The sequence below is a fragment of the Pseudorca crassidens genome, chromosome 16, assembly GCF_039906515.1.
Source record: "Pseudorca crassidens isolate mPseCra1 chromosome 16, mPseCra1.hap1, whole genome shotgun sequence".
NCBI lineage: Eukaryota > Metazoa > Chordata > Mammalia > Artiodactyla > Delphinidae > Pseudorca > Pseudorca crassidens.
The window spans coordinates 45,382,604-45,401,328 of record NC_090311.1 but is presented as its reverse complement, the minus strand read 5'-3'; the positions used below and the strand labels follow the sequence as shown (position 1 = coordinate 45,401,328).

The 18,725-nt window shown below is 40.3% G+C and overlaps 1 protein-coding gene across 1 annotated transcript in view; it reads right to left on the bottom strand.

Moving 5' to 3' along the window:
* The window catches only part of ALOX5 (arachidonate 5-lipoxygenase), a 54,223-nt gene that overhangs the window by 24,608 nt on the left and 10,890 nt on the right, over window positions 1–18,725 (bottom strand). The window contains exons 3-4 of the mRNA XM_067708902.1: window positions 17,399–17,480; window positions 817–939 (exon numbers count right to left, since the gene is read on the bottom strand). Coding sequence (XP_067565003.1) covers window positions 817–939; window positions 17,399–17,480 — 205 coding nt within the window. The remainder of the gene's footprint in view (window positions 1–816; window positions 940–17,398; window positions 17,481–18,725) is intronic.

Here is an 18,725-nt window from a genome sequence, read left to right as displayed (position 1 = left end):
CCTGGGAGACTCTCACCCTAGTGGTAGGGGGTGCTGGGCACCGGGAGGTGCTGGATCTCCTCAGGGCCGTCCAAGGCTTGGTCAGGTTGCATGACCACGGGTTTAGGGTTTTCCAAATTTGCATGATTGTGAGAATTCCCTAAAGTATCAGAGGACAGATTCAAATGCCCCTCCACTAGCCCTGAGGTAGGGCTGGGGCTCCGTGTTGGTAATGAGCACCCAGGGAGTCTTTGAAAATCGTGTAATAATTCAGCCGCCAAGAACGAGCACAGGACTCGGATCTCTGCCGTTTATTAGCAGGGGCTACTGGGCAAGGTATTGTACTTCCTTATTCCACGTATTCCTCAACTGCAGAATGGGGATAAGATCTGTGCCTGCCTCGTGGGGTTGTAGTGAAAGACGAACGGGGATGCATGTAAGTGATCGGCACAGGCATGTTGGTCATTATGACTGCAATGCCCTACCAGCTGGGTGACATCCTGGACACTGTTTACCCTTGAACTAGCCCAAGGGGAGATGAGCTGTGGATGGGGATGGGGCACTCCAAGTAAAGACCTCCACTCCGGGCTGAAAGCAGCTGTTTGGTGTCTGGAGTCCTACAGTCTGTAAATTTGTTTAGATACAGGTTTCCCTGTGATTTGATTGTGCATTAAGGATCCATGCTATTGCCGAGATACAATCAAACGATTGGGGAAGAGTTGCTCGGCTGAGCTGATCCCCCAGCCCGAGGCCACCACAAGGGGAGGAATGAGGGTTCCATCTCCGGCCCCAGCCGCTGGAGGGCTGCCCAGCATCCTCGAGCTCTTGAACACTTACGCTTTAGAGTAGTTCAGAACAAAGTCTACTCCCTTCTCACTATCGAACTGGATATCTCTGGGTAAATCCTTGTGGCATTTGGCATCGATACTCAAGGGGAAGCCAGGGTTCCACTCCATCCATCTGAGCGTGAAAAGGAAGGAGAAGAAAACTGGGTTAAATGTCTGGCTTTTGGGTTGGGCCCTCAGGCTGAAGGCTGCCTGTGTGGTCAGGATGTGCCCATAAGGTCACCATGCTTTAGCTGAGCGTGTGCCTGGCGAGGTACTGGGATGCCTCCCAAGGTCTGGTGTCCCCCCACCTTGCTGTGCCCTGAGTCTCAAAGTGGGGAGCCTGAGGTTCCCTAAACCTGAAGCTGGGCTTACAGCAGAGGGGCGGTGAATGGTAGGTGCACACCAGTGTGTACAGAGAGCATCAGAAGACCCCATTTATTTGAGGTGACATTCAAGGGCGATGTCTCCCCAACACAGAGCTGCCATGCTGGCCCCTGGAGGTGAAAGTGGTTAAGGTTGCCCCATCACACTTGACCTAGACATCCAACATCCTACCAGCTTGGTCATCACCCCTGTATTGGGTGTGGTGGTCAAGGGAAAAAAGGGGACAGCGGTCATGCCTTCCCAAAGGGGGCATGAGTCAGCAGGGAGGTTGGGTGAGGACCTCCAGGCACAGACTGATGCCAATAGCAGATTCAGAGATTGTTATAATCAAAACAGCTCCCCGGGACTTCCCTGGTGGCACAGTGGTTAAGAATCAGAGCAACTCACAGCAACTAAGCCCGTGCACCACAACTACTGAGCCTGCGCTCTAGAGTCTGCGAGACACAACTACTGAGCCCACGTGTCACAACTACTGAAGCCCGCATGCCTAGAGTCTGTGCTCCGCAACAAGAGAAGCCACCACAATGGAGAAGCCCGCACACCTCAAAGAAGAGTAGCCCCCGCTTGCCGCAACTAGAGAAAGCACGCACGCAGCAAAGAAGACCCAATGCAGCCAAAAATAAATAAATTAAATAGATAAATTAAAAAAACCCAAAAATAACCAGCTCCCCTCAAAGACAGGCCGTGCACTTTACCCCACCAAAATTTTTAGAGCCTGGTGTCCTTAAAATTTATCCTGTAGTATTGGGTATTTAAGTTTGTTTTTTTAAATTTTACTTTTCTTTTTGTTTATTGAAAAAACAAACCAAACCAAACCAAACCAAACCAAAAATCTGTTAGTTTCTTTCTTTTTTTTTTTTTTTGCGGTACGCGGGCCTCTCACTGCTGTGGCCTCTCCCGTTGCGGAGCACAGGCTCCGGACGCACAGGCTCAGCGGCCATGGCTCACGGGCCCAGCCGCTCCGTGGTATGTGGGATCTTCCCAGACCGGGGCACGAACCCGTGTCCCCTGGATCGGCAGGCGGACTCTCAACCACCGCACCACCAGGGAAGCCTGTATTCCTTTTTAATCTAATCTCTCTTATAAGAGGGAAGTAAGAGAGTTTAGGTCGTTAAAAAGTCTTAGGACATGGAAGCAACCTGAATGTCCAACAACAGAGGAATGGATAAAGAAGATGTGGTCCATACATACAATGGAATATTACTCAGCCATAAAAAGAACAAAATAGTGCCATTTGCAGCAATATGGATGGACCTAGAGATTGTCACACTGAGTGAATAAGTCAGACACAAAAAGACAAATAACATATGATGGCGCTTATATGTGGAATCTAAAAAAGGGTACAAATGAGCTTATTTACAAACAGAAGTAGAGTCACGGATGTAGAAAACAAACTATGGTCACCAGGGGATGGGGGGAGGGATAAGTTGGGAGATTGGGATCGACATATACACACTATTATATATAAAATAGATAACTAATAAGAACCTGCTGTATAGCACAGGGAACTCTACTCAGTACTCTGTACTGGCCTATTTGGGAAAAGAATCTAAAAAAAAAAAGGAGTCGATATAGGTATATGTATAACTGATTCACTTTGCTGTACACCTGAGACTAACACAACATTGTAAATCAACTATACTCTAGTAATTATTTTTTAAAAGTCTTAAGGCCCTTTAATATCATCTTGTACTTTTATTGTCACAAAAATTCCACAGTGTTTTTTGAGGTATCCTGTTGGCCCAGTAAGCCTCTCATTAGTATCATTAGAGGTGAACAGGAACTGGATATGATCACTCAAAATGCATTTTGAAAAGCGTTTTCTGTTGTATAGAACCTACATTTCTTACTGTTAGTTTACTAACAACGTTCTCTTTTCCTAGACATTAAAAAAATCTTCTATTTTTGTTGTCTGTATTAACACCAATGCTGGATTAACATTAACCAGGGTAAAAATGTGGATGAATGCACAAACGTCAATTAATTTATTGACTTTTTTCCTTTGTTTTAGAAAATGATTTAAGGTATCTCCAATATATGTGTAAAATTGAGGCAGTCATCTGGTAGCCCCACTGGTATTAACTGTCGATTACTTAATTACTGTTGGTCAAATCAATTTAAATATTCCTAAGCATCTTTTCCTAGCCACTGGGAAGTAGGGCTCTAATTAATTTGAAGAGCTGAGTAGAGCTGGATTTCTTCAGTATGGAAGCACTGAACCCAATGAGGAGAGATGGGCCAGCAAATACATTCACGTTTTCTTAAGGGTAGAGTTTACTTGGAGCACATTTCAAGACCCCACCTTCCTGCTGACCCCCAGCCTCCAAAGTGCCCCACCTCAGGAGGTCAGGAGACAATGGCCTCTCACTGCATGGAGACAGCACAGTTTGCCAGCTAGTTTACTACTGGCGCCTGAAACCAACACTTATGTTCCTTCCACTGCAGGCACTGTTGCCTGAGAGGCCTGACAGGCTGATCTGCACAGGGGCCAAAGGCCTCATACTCACAGATAAATAGGCAAAGAAAAAAATCATACTCCATTGGAAAGACCAAATTGAACAACCAGGCAGAAGGAAGGAAGGAAGAAGCAGAAAAGACATTTAATTTTAAAAAGAGAGAGAGAGAGAGAATTCTTAAGGAGATGCAATTAGAATCTAAAAAGACTTTCTGCAACCACAAGACATGATTTCGGAATTGAATATTCCATAGAAAAATGGAAAAAAAGAGTAATAGTCACTGTGAGATCTGATTGGTCTCCTGGAAGACAAAATCTGTTCATTCAGTAACTAATTATTGAGTGCCTGTTATGTGCCAGACACTGCTCTGTGACAAATGGAAGGAAATGTAACACAAATACACAAAGAAGTGGAAGTCATGGAAGAAAACACAGGAGACATGAAAACCAGATATAGAAGATTTGATGTGCAGAGAGAGTTCCAGAGGAGAGACAGGGATACATGGAGAAGTAAAAACCAAAGAAATAGGAGAAAAACTTCCTTAAGCTGAAGGGACCTCAATTTTCTGAGTAAATCCTAGGCAGAAAAAAAAAAAGAAAGAAAAAAAAGACATTCCTAGGGCCTCCCTGGTGGCGCAGTGGTTGAGAGTCCGTCTGCCGATGCAGGGGACACGGGTTTGTGCCCCGGTCCGGGAAGATCCCACATGCCGCGGAGTGGCTGGGCCGGTGAGCCATGGCCGTTGAGCCTGCGCGTCTGGAGCCTGTGCTCCGCAACGGGAGAGGCCACAACAGTGAGAGGCGTACCGCCAAAAAAAAAAAAAAAAAAGACATTCCTAGATATATACCGATTAAATTGTAAAATGTCAAAGAAGAGAATGCTGTGGAGACAGAGCGGGAATTGAGAAAGGGAAAGAGAGAGAGGAGAGATGGTTCCACAAACTCACAAGCTTCTGGGAAAAGGAAAATAACCAAACTATCACTAGGTTTCTCATTTGCCATACTGAAAATGGGGAGATAGTGTAAGGTGTTTACAGACTTTTTTACATAATCATTTAAGTCTCTTATATCAGGTATGGACTCAGACATTATATTACCTGCATATATTACCCACCCTTTCATATATTAATTGAACAAGTTCAGCCAAACAAAAATGACATTAGAATGAACCAAGAAGTTCCTAAATATAGTGAAGAGTGTTTATTAGAAAACAATAGCAAATATATTGAACAAATAAAAATATCAAAGGCATTTTCTCAAAAATCAAGACCCAGAAAGGATGTTCATCCTTGCTACTGTTACTTTGTTTTGGCAATAAGAAAAAATTATCAGTGATGTAATAATGTAAACTAAGAGACAAAAGTATCATCATTTACGTAATATGATCAAATAACTGGGCAATTAAAAAGACTCACTTAAAAATAGAGACAATATTGGACTTCCCTGGTGGTGCGGTGGTTTGGAAACCGCCTGCTAATGCAGGGGACATGGGTTCGAGCCCTGGTCTGGGAGCATCCCACATGCCGCGGAACAGCTGGGCCCATGCACCACAACTACTGAGCCTGCGCGCTCTAGAGCCCGCGTGCCACAACTACTGAAGCCTGTGCGCCTAGAGCCAGTGCTCTGCAACAAGAGAAGCCCCCGCACTGCAATAAGGAGTAGTCCCTGCTCGCCACAACTAGAGAAAGCCTGCACACAGCAACCAAGACCCAACACAGCCATAAACAAATAAACAAATAAATTTATTTTTTAAAAAAAGGAGACAATAAAATAATTTAGTAAGGTGTCAATACAAAGTAAATATTAAATAATGAGTAATTATCTTTATCCCAGCAATATTCATTGGCAAATGGAAAAACACCCTACTTAGAATGGCAAAAGCTATAGTTTCCCTTGGTATAAAGTGACCAGAAAGGTGAAAGAACTTCATGAAGAAAAAGTAGAAATTCTATTGAAGGACATCACACAAGATCTAAATGGGTGGAAAGATGCAACATTATTAAAATGTCGCTACAGGACACACGTGTCATTCAAAGCTATTCTCATCATGAAAAACTTTAAAAAGAACAGTAAGATAACATAACGCCTATTCACATTTATTAGAAAGTTCTGGTAACCAAAAGATGGCACTGGGCCATGGAGTAGAAAAACAGACCCAAGAAAATATGTGGATATAATACAAAACTAGCTAATATTTATCCAGTGCTTTTTATGTGTCAAATACTAGTCTATGTGTTTTCATGGTGTAACCTATTTAATTCTTTCCAAAATCCTTAGGAAGTGGTACTATTATTTCCCCCATTTTACAGATGGGGGAATTGAGGCACAAAGAGATTACACAATTTTCACAGGACAGAGTGTGGCAGTTAAGTGGGAGCTGAGCCCAACACTGGCTGCAGAGCCCATGTACAGGGTCACCACGCCAGCTCCATGCGCTGTGGGTGTCATCCCAAAGCAGCAGGAAGAAACATTATGTAATAAATGATACCAGGGACATTTGACCCCCACTTCACATCATGTATAAAAATACATAGCCGATGAATTAAAAGCCTAAAGTTAAAAATAAAATTATAAAAATATTAGACAAAAAGATGAGAATTTATGTAACACTGGGGTGGGGAGGGCCTTCTTAAGCAAAGCAGGAAACTCAAAAGTTACAAAGAAAAACAATATATATATTAAGAAAGTAAAAAGCTAAAACCTGTGACAAAAGTAACTGAAGACAAATGATACACACTATACATATAACAAAGGGATACAATCTTAATATATAAAGAGCTGCTTTAGATTAATAATAAACCCACAGGAAAATAAAGCACACAAATAGGCAATGCAGAGGCTAAAGCCATCAGTGGTCGGGGTATGCAGATTAAGACAGCAGCGGCTCTTAAGGATTCCTGGATTGTTAAAAATTTAAAAGATTGATGTTATCAGGTATTAGTGAACGTATGGGTAATAGTATATTTTTACATACTTTTGGTGGGATTGAAAATTACTGTAAAGCTTTGGGAAGGGAATTTGGTCATTCTTTTTTTTTCTTTAAACATCTTTATTGGAGTATAATTGCTTTACAATGATGTGTTAGTTTCTGCTTTATAACAAAGTGAACCACCTATACATATACATATATCCCCATATCTCTTCCCTCTTACGTCTCCCTCCCTCTCACCCTCCCTATCCCACCCCTCTAGGTGGACACAAAGCACCAAGCTGATCTCCCTGTGCTATGCAGCTGCTTCCCACTAGCTATCTATTTTACATTTGGTAGTGTATATATGTCCATGCCACTCTCTCACTTCGTCCCAGCTTACCCTTCCCCCTCCCCATTTCCTCAACTCCATTCTCTACATCTGCATCTTTATTCCTGTCCTGCCCCTAGGTTCTTCAGAACCATTTTTTATATTTTCTAGATTCTATATATATGTGTTAGCATACAGTATTTGTTTTTCTCTTTCTGACTTACTTCACTCTGTATGACAGTCTCTAGGTCCATCCACCTCACTACAAATAACTCAATTTCATTTCTTTCTATGGCTGAGTAATATTCCATTGTATATATGTGCCACATCTTCTTTATCCATTCATCTGTCGATGGACACTTAGGTTGCTTCCATGTGCTATTGTAAATAGAGCTGCAATGAACATTGTGGTACATGACTCTTTTTGAATTATGGTTTTCTCAGGGTATATGCCCAGTAGTGGGATTGCTGGGTCATATGGTAGTTCTATTTGTAGTTTTTTAAGGAACCTCCATACTGTTCTCCATAGTGGCTGTATCAATTTACATTCCCACCAACAGTGCAAGAGGGTTCCCTTTTCTCCACACCCTCTCCAGCATTTATTGTTTCTAGATTTTTTGATGATGGCCATTCTGACTGGTGTGAGGTGATAACTCATTGTAGTTTTGATTTGCATTTCTCTAATGATTAATGATGTTGAGCATTCTTTCATGTGTTTGTTGGCAATCTGTATATCTTCTTTGGAGAAATGTCTATTTAGGTCTTCTGCCCATTTTTGGATTGGGTTGTTTGTTTTTTTGATATTGAGCTGCATGAGCTGCTTGTATATTTTGCAGATTAATCCTTTGTCAGTTGCTTCACTTGCAAATATTTTCTCCCATTCTGAGGGTTGTCTTTTGGTCTTGTTTATGGTTTCCCTTGCTGTGCAAATGCTTTTAAGTTTCATAGGTCCAATTTGTTTTTGTTTTTATTTCCATTTCTCTGGGAGGTGGGCCAAAAAGGATCTTGCTGTGATTTATGTCATAGAGTGTCCTGCCTATGCTTTCCTCTAAGAGTTTTATAGTGTCTGGCCTTACATTTAGGTCTTTAATCCATTTTGAGTTTATTTTTGTGTATAGTGTTAGGGAGTGTTCTAATTTCATTCTTTTACATGTAGCTGCCCAGTTTTCCCAGCACCACTTATTGAAGAGGCTGAATTGTATTGTATACAATTGAAGAATTGTATATTCTTGTCTCCTTTATCAAAGATAAGGTGACCATATGTGTGGGTTTAACTCTGGGCTTTCTATCCTGTTCCATTGATCTATATGTCTGTTTTTGTGCCAGCACCATACTGTCTTGATTATTGTAGCTTGTAATATAGTCTAAAGTCAGGGAGCCTGATTCCTCCAGCTCCATTTTTCTTTCTCAAGATTGCTTTAGCTATTCAGTGTCTTTTGTGTTTCCATACACATTGTGAAATTTTTTGTTCTAGTTCTGTGAAAAATGCCTTTGGTAGTTTGATGTGATTGCACTGACTCTGTAGATTGCTTTGGGTAGTATAGGCATTTTCACAATGTTGATTCTTCCAATCCAAGAACATGGTATATCTCTCCATTTGTTTGTATCATCTTTCATTTCTTTCATCAGTATCTTATAGTTTTCTGCATACAGGTCTTTTGTCTCCCTAGGTAGGTTTATTCCTACGTATTTTATTCTTTTTGTTGCAATGGTAAATGGGAGTGTTTCCTTAATTTCTCTTTCAGATTTTTCATCATTAGCGTATAGGACTGCAAGAGATTTCAGTGCATTAATTTTGTATCCTGCTACTTTACCAGATTCATTGATTAGCTCCAGTGGTTTTCTGGTAGCATCTTTAGGATCCTCTATGTATAGTATCATGTCATCTGCAAACAGTGACAGTTTTACTTCTTCTTTTCTTATTTGGATTCCTTTTATTTCTTTTTCTTCTCTGATTGCTGTGGCTAAAACTTCCAAAACTCTGTTGAATAACAGTGGTGAGAGTGGGCAACCTCGTCTTGTACCTGATCTTAGTGGAAATGGTTTCAGTTTTTCACCATTGAGAATGATGTTGGCTGTGGGTTTGTCATATATGGCCTTTATTACGTTGAAGTAAGTTCCCTCTGTGTCTACTTTCTGGAGTGTTTTTATCATAAATGGGTGTTGAATTTTGTTGAAAGCTTTCTCTGCATCTATTGAGATGATCATATGGTTTTTCTCCTTCAATTTGTTAATATGGTTTATCACATTGATTGATTTGCGTATATTGAAGAATCCTTGCATTCCTGGGATAAACCCCTCCTGATCTTGGTGTGTGATCCTTTTCATGTGCTGTTGGATTCTGTTTTCTAGTATTTTGTTGAGGATTTTTGCATCTATGTTCATCAGGCACTGAAACCAAATCAATATACAAATGGAAAACAAGCTGAATGTCCATCAATAGGAGAATGGTTGAATAAGTTATGGTACCTTCACATAAAGCAAGAAATATGTGGCAGTTTAAGGACAAGGGAAACAATGAGATACTATTGCACACACATTAGATTGAGAAGGATGCAAATGTCTCAAAGTGCAAAGTGGGTCAGTGAGGTAGGAAACAGCAACTCAGGAACAGCTCTTAGGGTGAAAATTGGTAGAATCCCTTTGGAAAACAGTCGGCAATATATAGAAAACTTAACACGTGGTCTGCAAACTTTGGTGTCTACTCCTAGGGATGTTCCCCAGAAAAACTCATTCAGGAGAGCACCAAGAGACAAGACATATGTGGAAGCTTATTGTGGTGTGGCTTGCAACAGCCAGAAATTAAAGACCACCCACACGTCCACCAGCAGGGAAGTGGGTGAACACAGTGGTTTACTTACATGGTGGTGCACTACACAGAAGCTAAAATGAATGGATGACACCTATCTGTGTCAACTGGCTGCTCTTTAAAACAGAATGACCACTGGAAAAAAAGCAAGTCACAGAATGATTAGATTAAATGATGTAGATTAGATGAAAACACATTCTGCTGCGTGTGTGTGTGTGTGTGTGTCTGTGTGTGTGTGTGTGTACCACGCAGGTATATGCAGTCATAGTGAGAGAACATGGATGCTGGGTTATGACCTGTGTGGGATTCTCCATGTCCCTGCCTGGCTGATTGAGTGACGAGAGCCAGCTGGACTTGCCAGCTTTTGACATACTGGAGATTATTCTTAGTTGTTACTTCCAAACTCTAATCTGGAAGCCTGTGAGTTCATATGAAAGAGGAACTATAAGAATATGCAGAAGGTGCAAAATTCAGTGTTTCCTGAACGGAAGCAGAGGAGGAGGTCTGAAAAGGGCAGATGAGTAGAAGGAGGAAGAAACGATGATTAGATCTAAGAAAGGGGCAGACTATCTCACCAGAAAACCTTCTGCCCCATTCCCTAGACCCTGCCAGAGCCCCGTCTCTGTAAAACCAACACACCACTGAATCTACCTCTCCCTGGGGAAGGGGTGTATCTCAAAGGGTGCTGCATGGAGCAATCGTTCTGCACGATGTTAAAAGTCGTATGTCAAATTCTCTTGGGACACACTGGGTTTTAAAAAAAAAAGAGGGCTTCCCTCGTGGTGCAGTGGTTGAGAGTCCACCTGCCGATGTAGGGGACACGGGTTTGTGCCCCGGTCCGGGAAGATCCCACATGCCGCGGAGCGGCTAGGCCCGTGAGCCATGGCCGCTGAGCCTGTGCATCCGGAGCCTGTGCTCCGCAACGGGAGAGGCCACAACAGTGAGAGGCCCGCGTACCGCAAAAAAAAAAAAAAAAAATTAACCAGGGTCCATTACTCCAGAACTTCTCAGAATCCTCGATGCTTATGTGCATTGTGAACCTCTAGAAGGGGGATGTGAGAAACAGTTTCCCAAACTTTTTTTTACCATGGGACCCTCTTCTGGGGAGAAAGTTTTGGAACCAGTTGCTCCAGTGCACACTTTGGAAAATACTGGGTTAAGACAAAATGCCTGTAAGACTGAGTTATTAGTCATTAACTGAATTAGTGTGGAACTGATAAGATTTGCTGTCCACTCTCTTAACAGGACACAAACTAGCCTGATTCTCTGGAAGCTGTTTAACTCGCCACAGTCTAGGACTCCCTCCTTCCACAAGGCCAGAAGCACGTGGAGTGCTCACTGTAGGGGCTTTCCCTGGGTGGTTGAAGTGGGGAGGGAAGCTGTGGAAGGGGCATATGAACGCCAGCCCTTTAGGATGGGAATGGGCGGTGCATAGCTCTTGGACAATGCCTTGTGCACTGCACCAACTACAAAAGTCTCAAAACACATCATATGGTGCCTGAGCTGAGAGGCTTACTCACAAATATTCTACAACAAATTGCAAATTCATAGACCCTTAACATTATGCACTGCATTAGCAGATTATTCTTCCATACCTGGCACTAAAAATCATAAAAATTTCATTAAAAATTTTATTTTGGAAAAGAATATATAAATATATGGATGTATGTGTATATATGCACTCACACACTCACATATGCATAAAAATGCACAAGACATCTGTGTAAGCAACATCCAGATCGAGAATCAGAACATTGCTAGTAGCCTCCACACCCACTGCCCACTCAACCTCCCCGATCACCTTGATTTTGTGATAATCGGTTCCGGCTATTGTTTATTGTTCCACTGCTATACAACTTTGCCTAAGCAATATAATTTCAAACCTCATGGACTGGCTGGACATGTGTCTGGTTTCTATTCTTTAGCGCTGTGTTAGTGAGGTTTGTTCATGTTGCTGTGGGTACCAACAGTTCACTGCTCTTCCTTGCAGCGTAGAGTTATCACAATTTATTTATTTGTTCTACTTCTGATGGACATTGGGTGGTTTCCATTTTTTTGGCTCTCATAAATAATACTGTTGTGACCATCTGTGTACATGTATCCAGGTGCACCTGCACACCTGGATTTAGATCCAGGAGTAGAATTTCTGAGTCAAAGATTATAATGTAGCTTCAATTTCACCAAATATTGCAAAACTGTGTTCTACAGAGGTTGTTTCAATTTATGTCCCTGTCAGCAGTGTATGAGTCTTCCCATCCCTTCATACCTTCTTTGACACTTGGGTATTGTCAAGTTGTTTCAGTTTTGCCCGTGTGTGTGTGTGTGTGTGTGTGTGTGTGTGTGTGTGTGTGTGTGTGCAGCAGTAGTAGCTCATTGTGATCTTACTTTTGATTCCTCTGATAACAAATGAGGTTGAGCACCTTTTCGTAAACTTGCTGCTTATACTTTGTGCAGTGACTGAAGTGTCCATTTTTCTACTGAATTGACAATGCTCTTCTTGTAGATTTGTAGGGGTTCTTGGTACATGATAAATAATAATTCTTGTCCATCACTCTGTGAACTTTCTCCTCACTCTCTTTGTGGTGTCTTGTAGTGAACTGAAGTTCCTCACTTTGAGATAGGTGAGTTTATTCTTTTCCTCTATGGTTAGTACATTTTGAGCCTTGTTTGAAAAATTTTTTTTCCTTGAGGTCATGAAGAAGAATCTTCTATAGTTTAAAAGTTTTATAGTTTTGCCTTTAACATTTAAGTCTATTCAACCCAACAATGAGTTTTCTGAATGATATGATGTAGAGTCCAATTTCTTCTTTTTCTCTTCCTCCACTTTTCTCTCTCTGTTCTGTATGGATTCCCAATAGTCCCACACTACTCATTGTCAGAGCCTCTGTAATATATCAAGTATATCCATGTGTGTATGGTCCTGTTTCTCATTTTCCATTCTGTTTCATGGAAATGTAAGTTTTTGAAGGAACGGGGGATAGAGCTAAAGATAATTTTGAGACTGAGGCAATCAGCGGCCTCAGTGGGGATTTCTCAACCACTGGACAGCAGTGGGTCCATGAAAGGGGGAAAGAATAAGGGGCTAAGAGAAAAGAGATGTCTTTACAAATTAGAAAAGTTAAAAAAATAGAGGATACCACCCAGCTACAGCAAGGATTAGTGAAATAGGTATCTACACACTGATCATGGAAAATGGTTAAAGATTTTTGAAGAGAAATTTGTCTATATATACTAATAACTTCTACTATTTGACTTAGTAATTTCATTTCTGGGTATCTATCCTGAGGAAATACTTAATAATACACACGAAAAGGAAAGATTTTCACATTGTTTATAAGAATAAAAAATTAAAAACCTCCTAAATGTCCAGTCAGGTTGGTGTTTAAGTAAAGTATAGTGCATCCATACAATGAAATATTATATAAAAACTAGAATCATGTTTGTGATGAGATTTTTTAAATATGGGGAAATGATTCTGCTATACTTCTAAGGGAAAAAAAGGGGGCTGTCAAGTCATGTATACAATATAATCCCAAAGAAATAAAAGTGAAAATGGATGGATTACAGGTATTTTTCCTGCTTCTACATTATTCTGCTTCTACATTATTCCCCTTCTCTTGCTTTACTGGATTGAAAAAAAAAACAAAACCTGACATATTACATATTCCTTGTAAGAATTTGAACTATAGAGGAATATGTGAAAAGCGTAACAGTCATCACTCTCCAAAAGCACCCCCCCACCCCCATCCCTGCCCAGTTAACCATGCTGACTGTTCCTTCCCTTGGAAGGAGTCTCAAACTCAAATGTCTCCAGGGGCCAAAGTAGGAAATGAAAGAAGCCTTGATATAGATGATAGACTGGTGTTGGACTGGGGAAACCTAGAGAATGAGCCCTGTTTACTCAGAATTCCACAATGACCCATTAAACACATTTATAGGCTGGATACAGCCCACTGACCACCACTTTCCAGATGTTCACTCTTGCTCATGTATTATTTTTAAAAAGTTACATTGAGATATAATTTACATACAATAAAATTCATCCCTTATTTAAAAGTATCCAATTATGAGGTTTGTAGCATATTTACAGAGTTGAGCAACCATCACCATAATCTAATTTTGGAATATGTTCACCCCAAAAGAAACTTTGTACCCATTAATGGTCATTCCCCATGTCCCACCCCCAACTTTCAGCTCTAGGCAAGTACTAATCTACTAATGTGTGTCCATAGACTTGCGTCTTCTGGACATTTCATATAAATAGAATCATACACCATGTGGCCTTTTGTATATGACCTTTTCATTTATTACAATGTTTTTGAGGTTCATCTATAGTTTAGCATGTATCCATAGTTCAATGCCAAATAATATTCCATTGCACGGATATACAGCATTTTATTTATCCATTCATCAATTAACAGAATTTAGGTTGTTTCTACTTTGGGGGTATTATGGATAGTGTTATTATAAATATTTGTGTATAAGTTTTTTTGTGTGTGTAGAAATATGATTTCATTAGTTTTGTGTAAGTACCTAGAGGTAGAAGTGCTAAACTGTTTTCCAAAGTGGCTGCTTCATTTTACATTGCACCAGCAATATATGAGGGCTCGAGTTTTTCCACATGCTTCATAGCACTTCTTATTATCTGTCTTTTTAATTCCAACCATCCTAGTGTGTGTGAAGTGGTATCTCATTGTGCTTTCAATTTGCATTTTCTTGATGACTAATAGTTTTGAGCATCTTTGCATGTGCTTATTGGCCATTTATATATTTGCTCTGGAGAAGTGTTTATTCATTCCTCTTTATGGCCAAAATATATTCCATTATATAGATATACCACTGACATTCATCAGTTCATGAACATTTGGGTTGTATTCACCTTTTGGCTATTATGGATAATGCTATAAATATTCATGCACAGGTATATTTGTGTGAACATAAGTTTTCATTTCTCCTGGGTATACGCTTAGGTATGGAATTGCTGGATCATATGGTTACTCTGTGTTTAATAGATTGAGGAACTATCAGACTGTTTTCCAAAGCAGCTGTTACATTTTACATTCCCACCAGCAGTGTATGAGGGTTCTGACTTCTCCACATCCTCACGTTGTTATTGTTTGACTTTTTGATTCTAGCCATCCTCGTGAGTGTGAAGTGGTATCTCACTGTGGTGCTGATCTGCATTTCCATGATGAATAATGATGTCAAGCATCTTTTCATGTACTTATTGGTCATTTGTATATCTTCCTTGTAAAAATATCAATTCAGGTCCTTGCCGATTTTTAAATTGGATTATTTATCTTTTATCATTAAGTTGTAAGAGTTCTTTATGTACTGGATCCGAGTCCCATATCAGATACATGATTTGCAAATATTTTTTCCCATTCTGTGGGTTGTTCTTTCACTTTCTTGGTGGTGTCCTTGAAGCATAGAAGTTTTAAAATTTGATGACATCGACTTATCTGTATTTCTTTTGTTGCTTATGCTTTCATGGTCATATATAAAAATCCTTTGCCAAATTCAGGGTCATGAAGATTTATCCATGTTTTCTTCAAAGTTTTATAGTTTTAGCTCTTACATTTAGGTGTTTGATCCATTTTAACTTAATTTACGTATGTGGTGTGAGGTAAGGGTTCAACTTCATTCTTTTGCATGTGGCTATTCAGTTGTCCCAACACCATTTGTGGAAAAGACTTCTTTCCCCATTGAATGGTCGTGTTGCCTCTGTTGAAAACTAATTGACCATAAGTGTAAGGGCTTATTTCTGGGCTCTCAATTCTATTTCATTGATCTATACGTCTATGCTTATGTGAATACTACATTGTCTTGACTATTGCAGTGGTGTAGTACTTGGGATATTGAGAAGTGTGAATCATCCAACTTTGTTTACTTTTTTTTCCAAGATTGTTTTGACTACTCTGGGTTCCTTGCATTTCCATATGAATTTTAGAATCAGCTTGTCAATTTCTGCAAAAAAGTCAGCAGGGATTTTGATAGCGATTGTGTTGAATTTGTACATTGCTTTGGGGAGTATTGCCATTTAAATAATGTAAGTCCTTTGGTCCATGAACATGAGATGTCTTTCATCTTATTTAGCTCTTCTTTAATTAATTTCAACAGTATTTTGTAGTTTTCATTGTGTAAGTCTTAAACTTCTTTTGTTAAATTTATTCATAAATATTTTATTCCTTTTGATGCTATTGTAAATGGAACTGTTTTCTTATTTTCATTTTAAATTATTGATTGCTCACAAATAGAAAACAACTGAATTTTGCATATTGGTCTTGTATGCTGCAATATTGCTTGTTTTCAGTTCCAATGATTTTTTTGGTGAATTCCTTAGGATTTTCTACACACAAGGCCATGTCCTCTGTGAATAGCAATGGTTTTACTTATTGTTCTCCAATACGGATGTTTTTTCTTCCTTCTTGTCTAATTGCCCTGGCTAGAACCTCCAGTACAATGTTGAGTAGAAGTGGCAAAAGCTGATATACTTATCTTGTTCCTGGATCTTAGGAGGAAGGCATGCAGTCTTTTCCCATTAAGTATGATGTTAACTGTGAACTTTTTGTAGATGCACTTTATCAGGTTGAGGAAGTTCCCTTCAGTTCCTATTTTTTGAGTGTTTTTTAAAATTTTTGTCAAATGCTTTCTTGTGTGTCTATTAAGATGATCATGTATTGTTTTTGACCATGTATTTTTTGTTCTTTCTTCATATGGTATATTACATTAATTGATTTTTGGATGTTAAACCAACCTTGCATACTTGGAATCAATTCCACCTCTTCATATTGTATAATGTCTTTTATGTGCTGCTGGATTTTGTTTGCTGATATTTTGTTGAAAATATTTGTATCTATGTTCATAAAAGATATTGATGTGTAGTTTTCTTATGACGTCTGGTTTGGGTATAATACTGGCCTCATACAATGAGTTGAGACAAGTTCTCTCCTTTTCTATTTTTTGGAAGAGTTTATGCAGGGTTGGTATTAATTTTTTAAATGTTTGCTATAAGTCACCAGTGAAGCCATATGGGCCTGGGCTTTCCTTTGTAGGAAGTTTTAAAATTACTTAGTAGGAAGTTTTAAAATTAATTTAAAGTTAGTATTCACTCTCTTTTCTTGTGATCAGTCTATTCATTTGATTTGTTCTTGAGTCAGCTTTGGCAGTTTCTGTCTAAGGAATTTGTCCTTTTCATCTCAGTTATTTAATTGGTTGGTATACAATTGTTCATGCTATTCCCTTTCATTCGTTTTAATTTCTGTGAGGTTGGTATTGATGTTCCCTCTCTTATTTCTAATTTTAATAAATTGAGTCTTCTCTTTTTTCTTAGTCTATTAGCTAAAGATTTGTCAATTTTCTTGTAGATTATGTATCACATTTATAACTGAATTATTATAAGAAGACATAAAAAGTAAAGGGTAATTCCTACAATGGGAGTGGGAGAACATCAAGGTGAATTCAAGCCTTTACTGTCCCATTCCTCCTAAATGCCAATACGGTTGATCCTAAGTTTTTCATAACTCTTTCACCATCTCTGCGTGGAGTGGTGGTAAGGTGGAACTTGGGTATTGAGAAGCACTGAAGGGATCTGGTCCCTTGGTTATCACGTACCAGCAATGATGGGCCATAAACTGTGGGCAGGGTTATGCCCCCGAGATAGAAGACACCATGGCCCCAAGCCATTTGGTCTGATGTCATAACTCACCGATACTCTTTTTGCCGTGTTTCCAGTTCTTTACGTCTGTGCTGCTTGAGAATGTGAATTTGGTCATCACAGGCCAACTTCGCTGTGAGAAAAGGACATGGGTGAGAAGAGCCTAGGGAAGCACATTAACAACATCCAGTTTTCAGGTTTCCCTCAGATACCCTTCCTGAGCCAAGTGCTTTATGTGTATCGTCTCATTTAAGCCTCGGAACACTCCCTCATTTTATAGCAAAGAAATGGGGGCTTGGGGAGGTTGAATAGATTTGCCCTTGAACTTTACCCAAGGTCACAACCTAATTAGTGGATTTTCAACACAAGACTCAAATCCCATGCTGTTAGCTAACTCTCTTTATAAAAGACAAATCCAGTTCCTCCTCCTCCTGTCTGCTCACTCAGCAAGCCTGGGGGCTCTGAACCTCGGGGTTCTGAGAATCACATCCAGATACATAAGCTAGGCTTGGTTCTGATCGTGACTTACAGGAAGGCAGACCAATGATTCTCTGGCAGGCAGTGTGCCCATCTCTGGCCTGCCTGTGGATTTCCACCTGGGGGCTCCCAGGACACTGCCTTTGCCAAGAATCGTGGGGCCCCTGGTGCAGAGCTCCTCTTCCACTTCAGAGGAGAGGCATTCCGTGATCTTTGGTGGATCTCTTCAAACCACTTCAGGGCAGTTCATTCCTGCATTTCTCATGCAGAGCAGAAATGGCAGCCACTGCGGGTTTCCATGTTGCCTGAGAGAATAGCAGGGACTCATGGCTCTTGTGTTTCTAAGTCCAATTGGTTGCTTCCTGGAGAAATGTGTGACTTAAGGTTCAATACACAGACGCTGACACTGTCCAGTTTCCTGTGGTGGCTACACAGAGGAATGAGAATGGAGCTTATTCTAAAACAGCCTGTCATGTCCTAGAGTGTGGGCTTTAGAAGAGATGTTCTTGGGTTTGGGTTTGGACTAGGGCTGTGTCACTTACAGCTGTGTGACCTTGAGCAAGCTGCCTTAGCTTCTTCCCATGTAAAATGGAGATAATAACGCTTATTTCTAGGGCCATGGTGGGGATTTAGTGAGAGGCTGCAGCAAATCACTCCATACAGTGCTTAGGACCAGTAAGTGCCCAGTAAATGGGAACCACGGTTATCACTGTTGTCCTTATAATTATCATGGACCTGAGCGTCCTCTTCCTCCCTCTAAGCCAGACTTCAAAGGTGTCTCATCTTTCATTTCAGGAGTGGGCAGGTGGCTAAGGGCACGGTTGGTCACACTTCTCAGGGCCTTTAGAGCAGGAGAGGTCAGATCGAGATTACCCTTTATACTATTATTTAGGGTAAAATC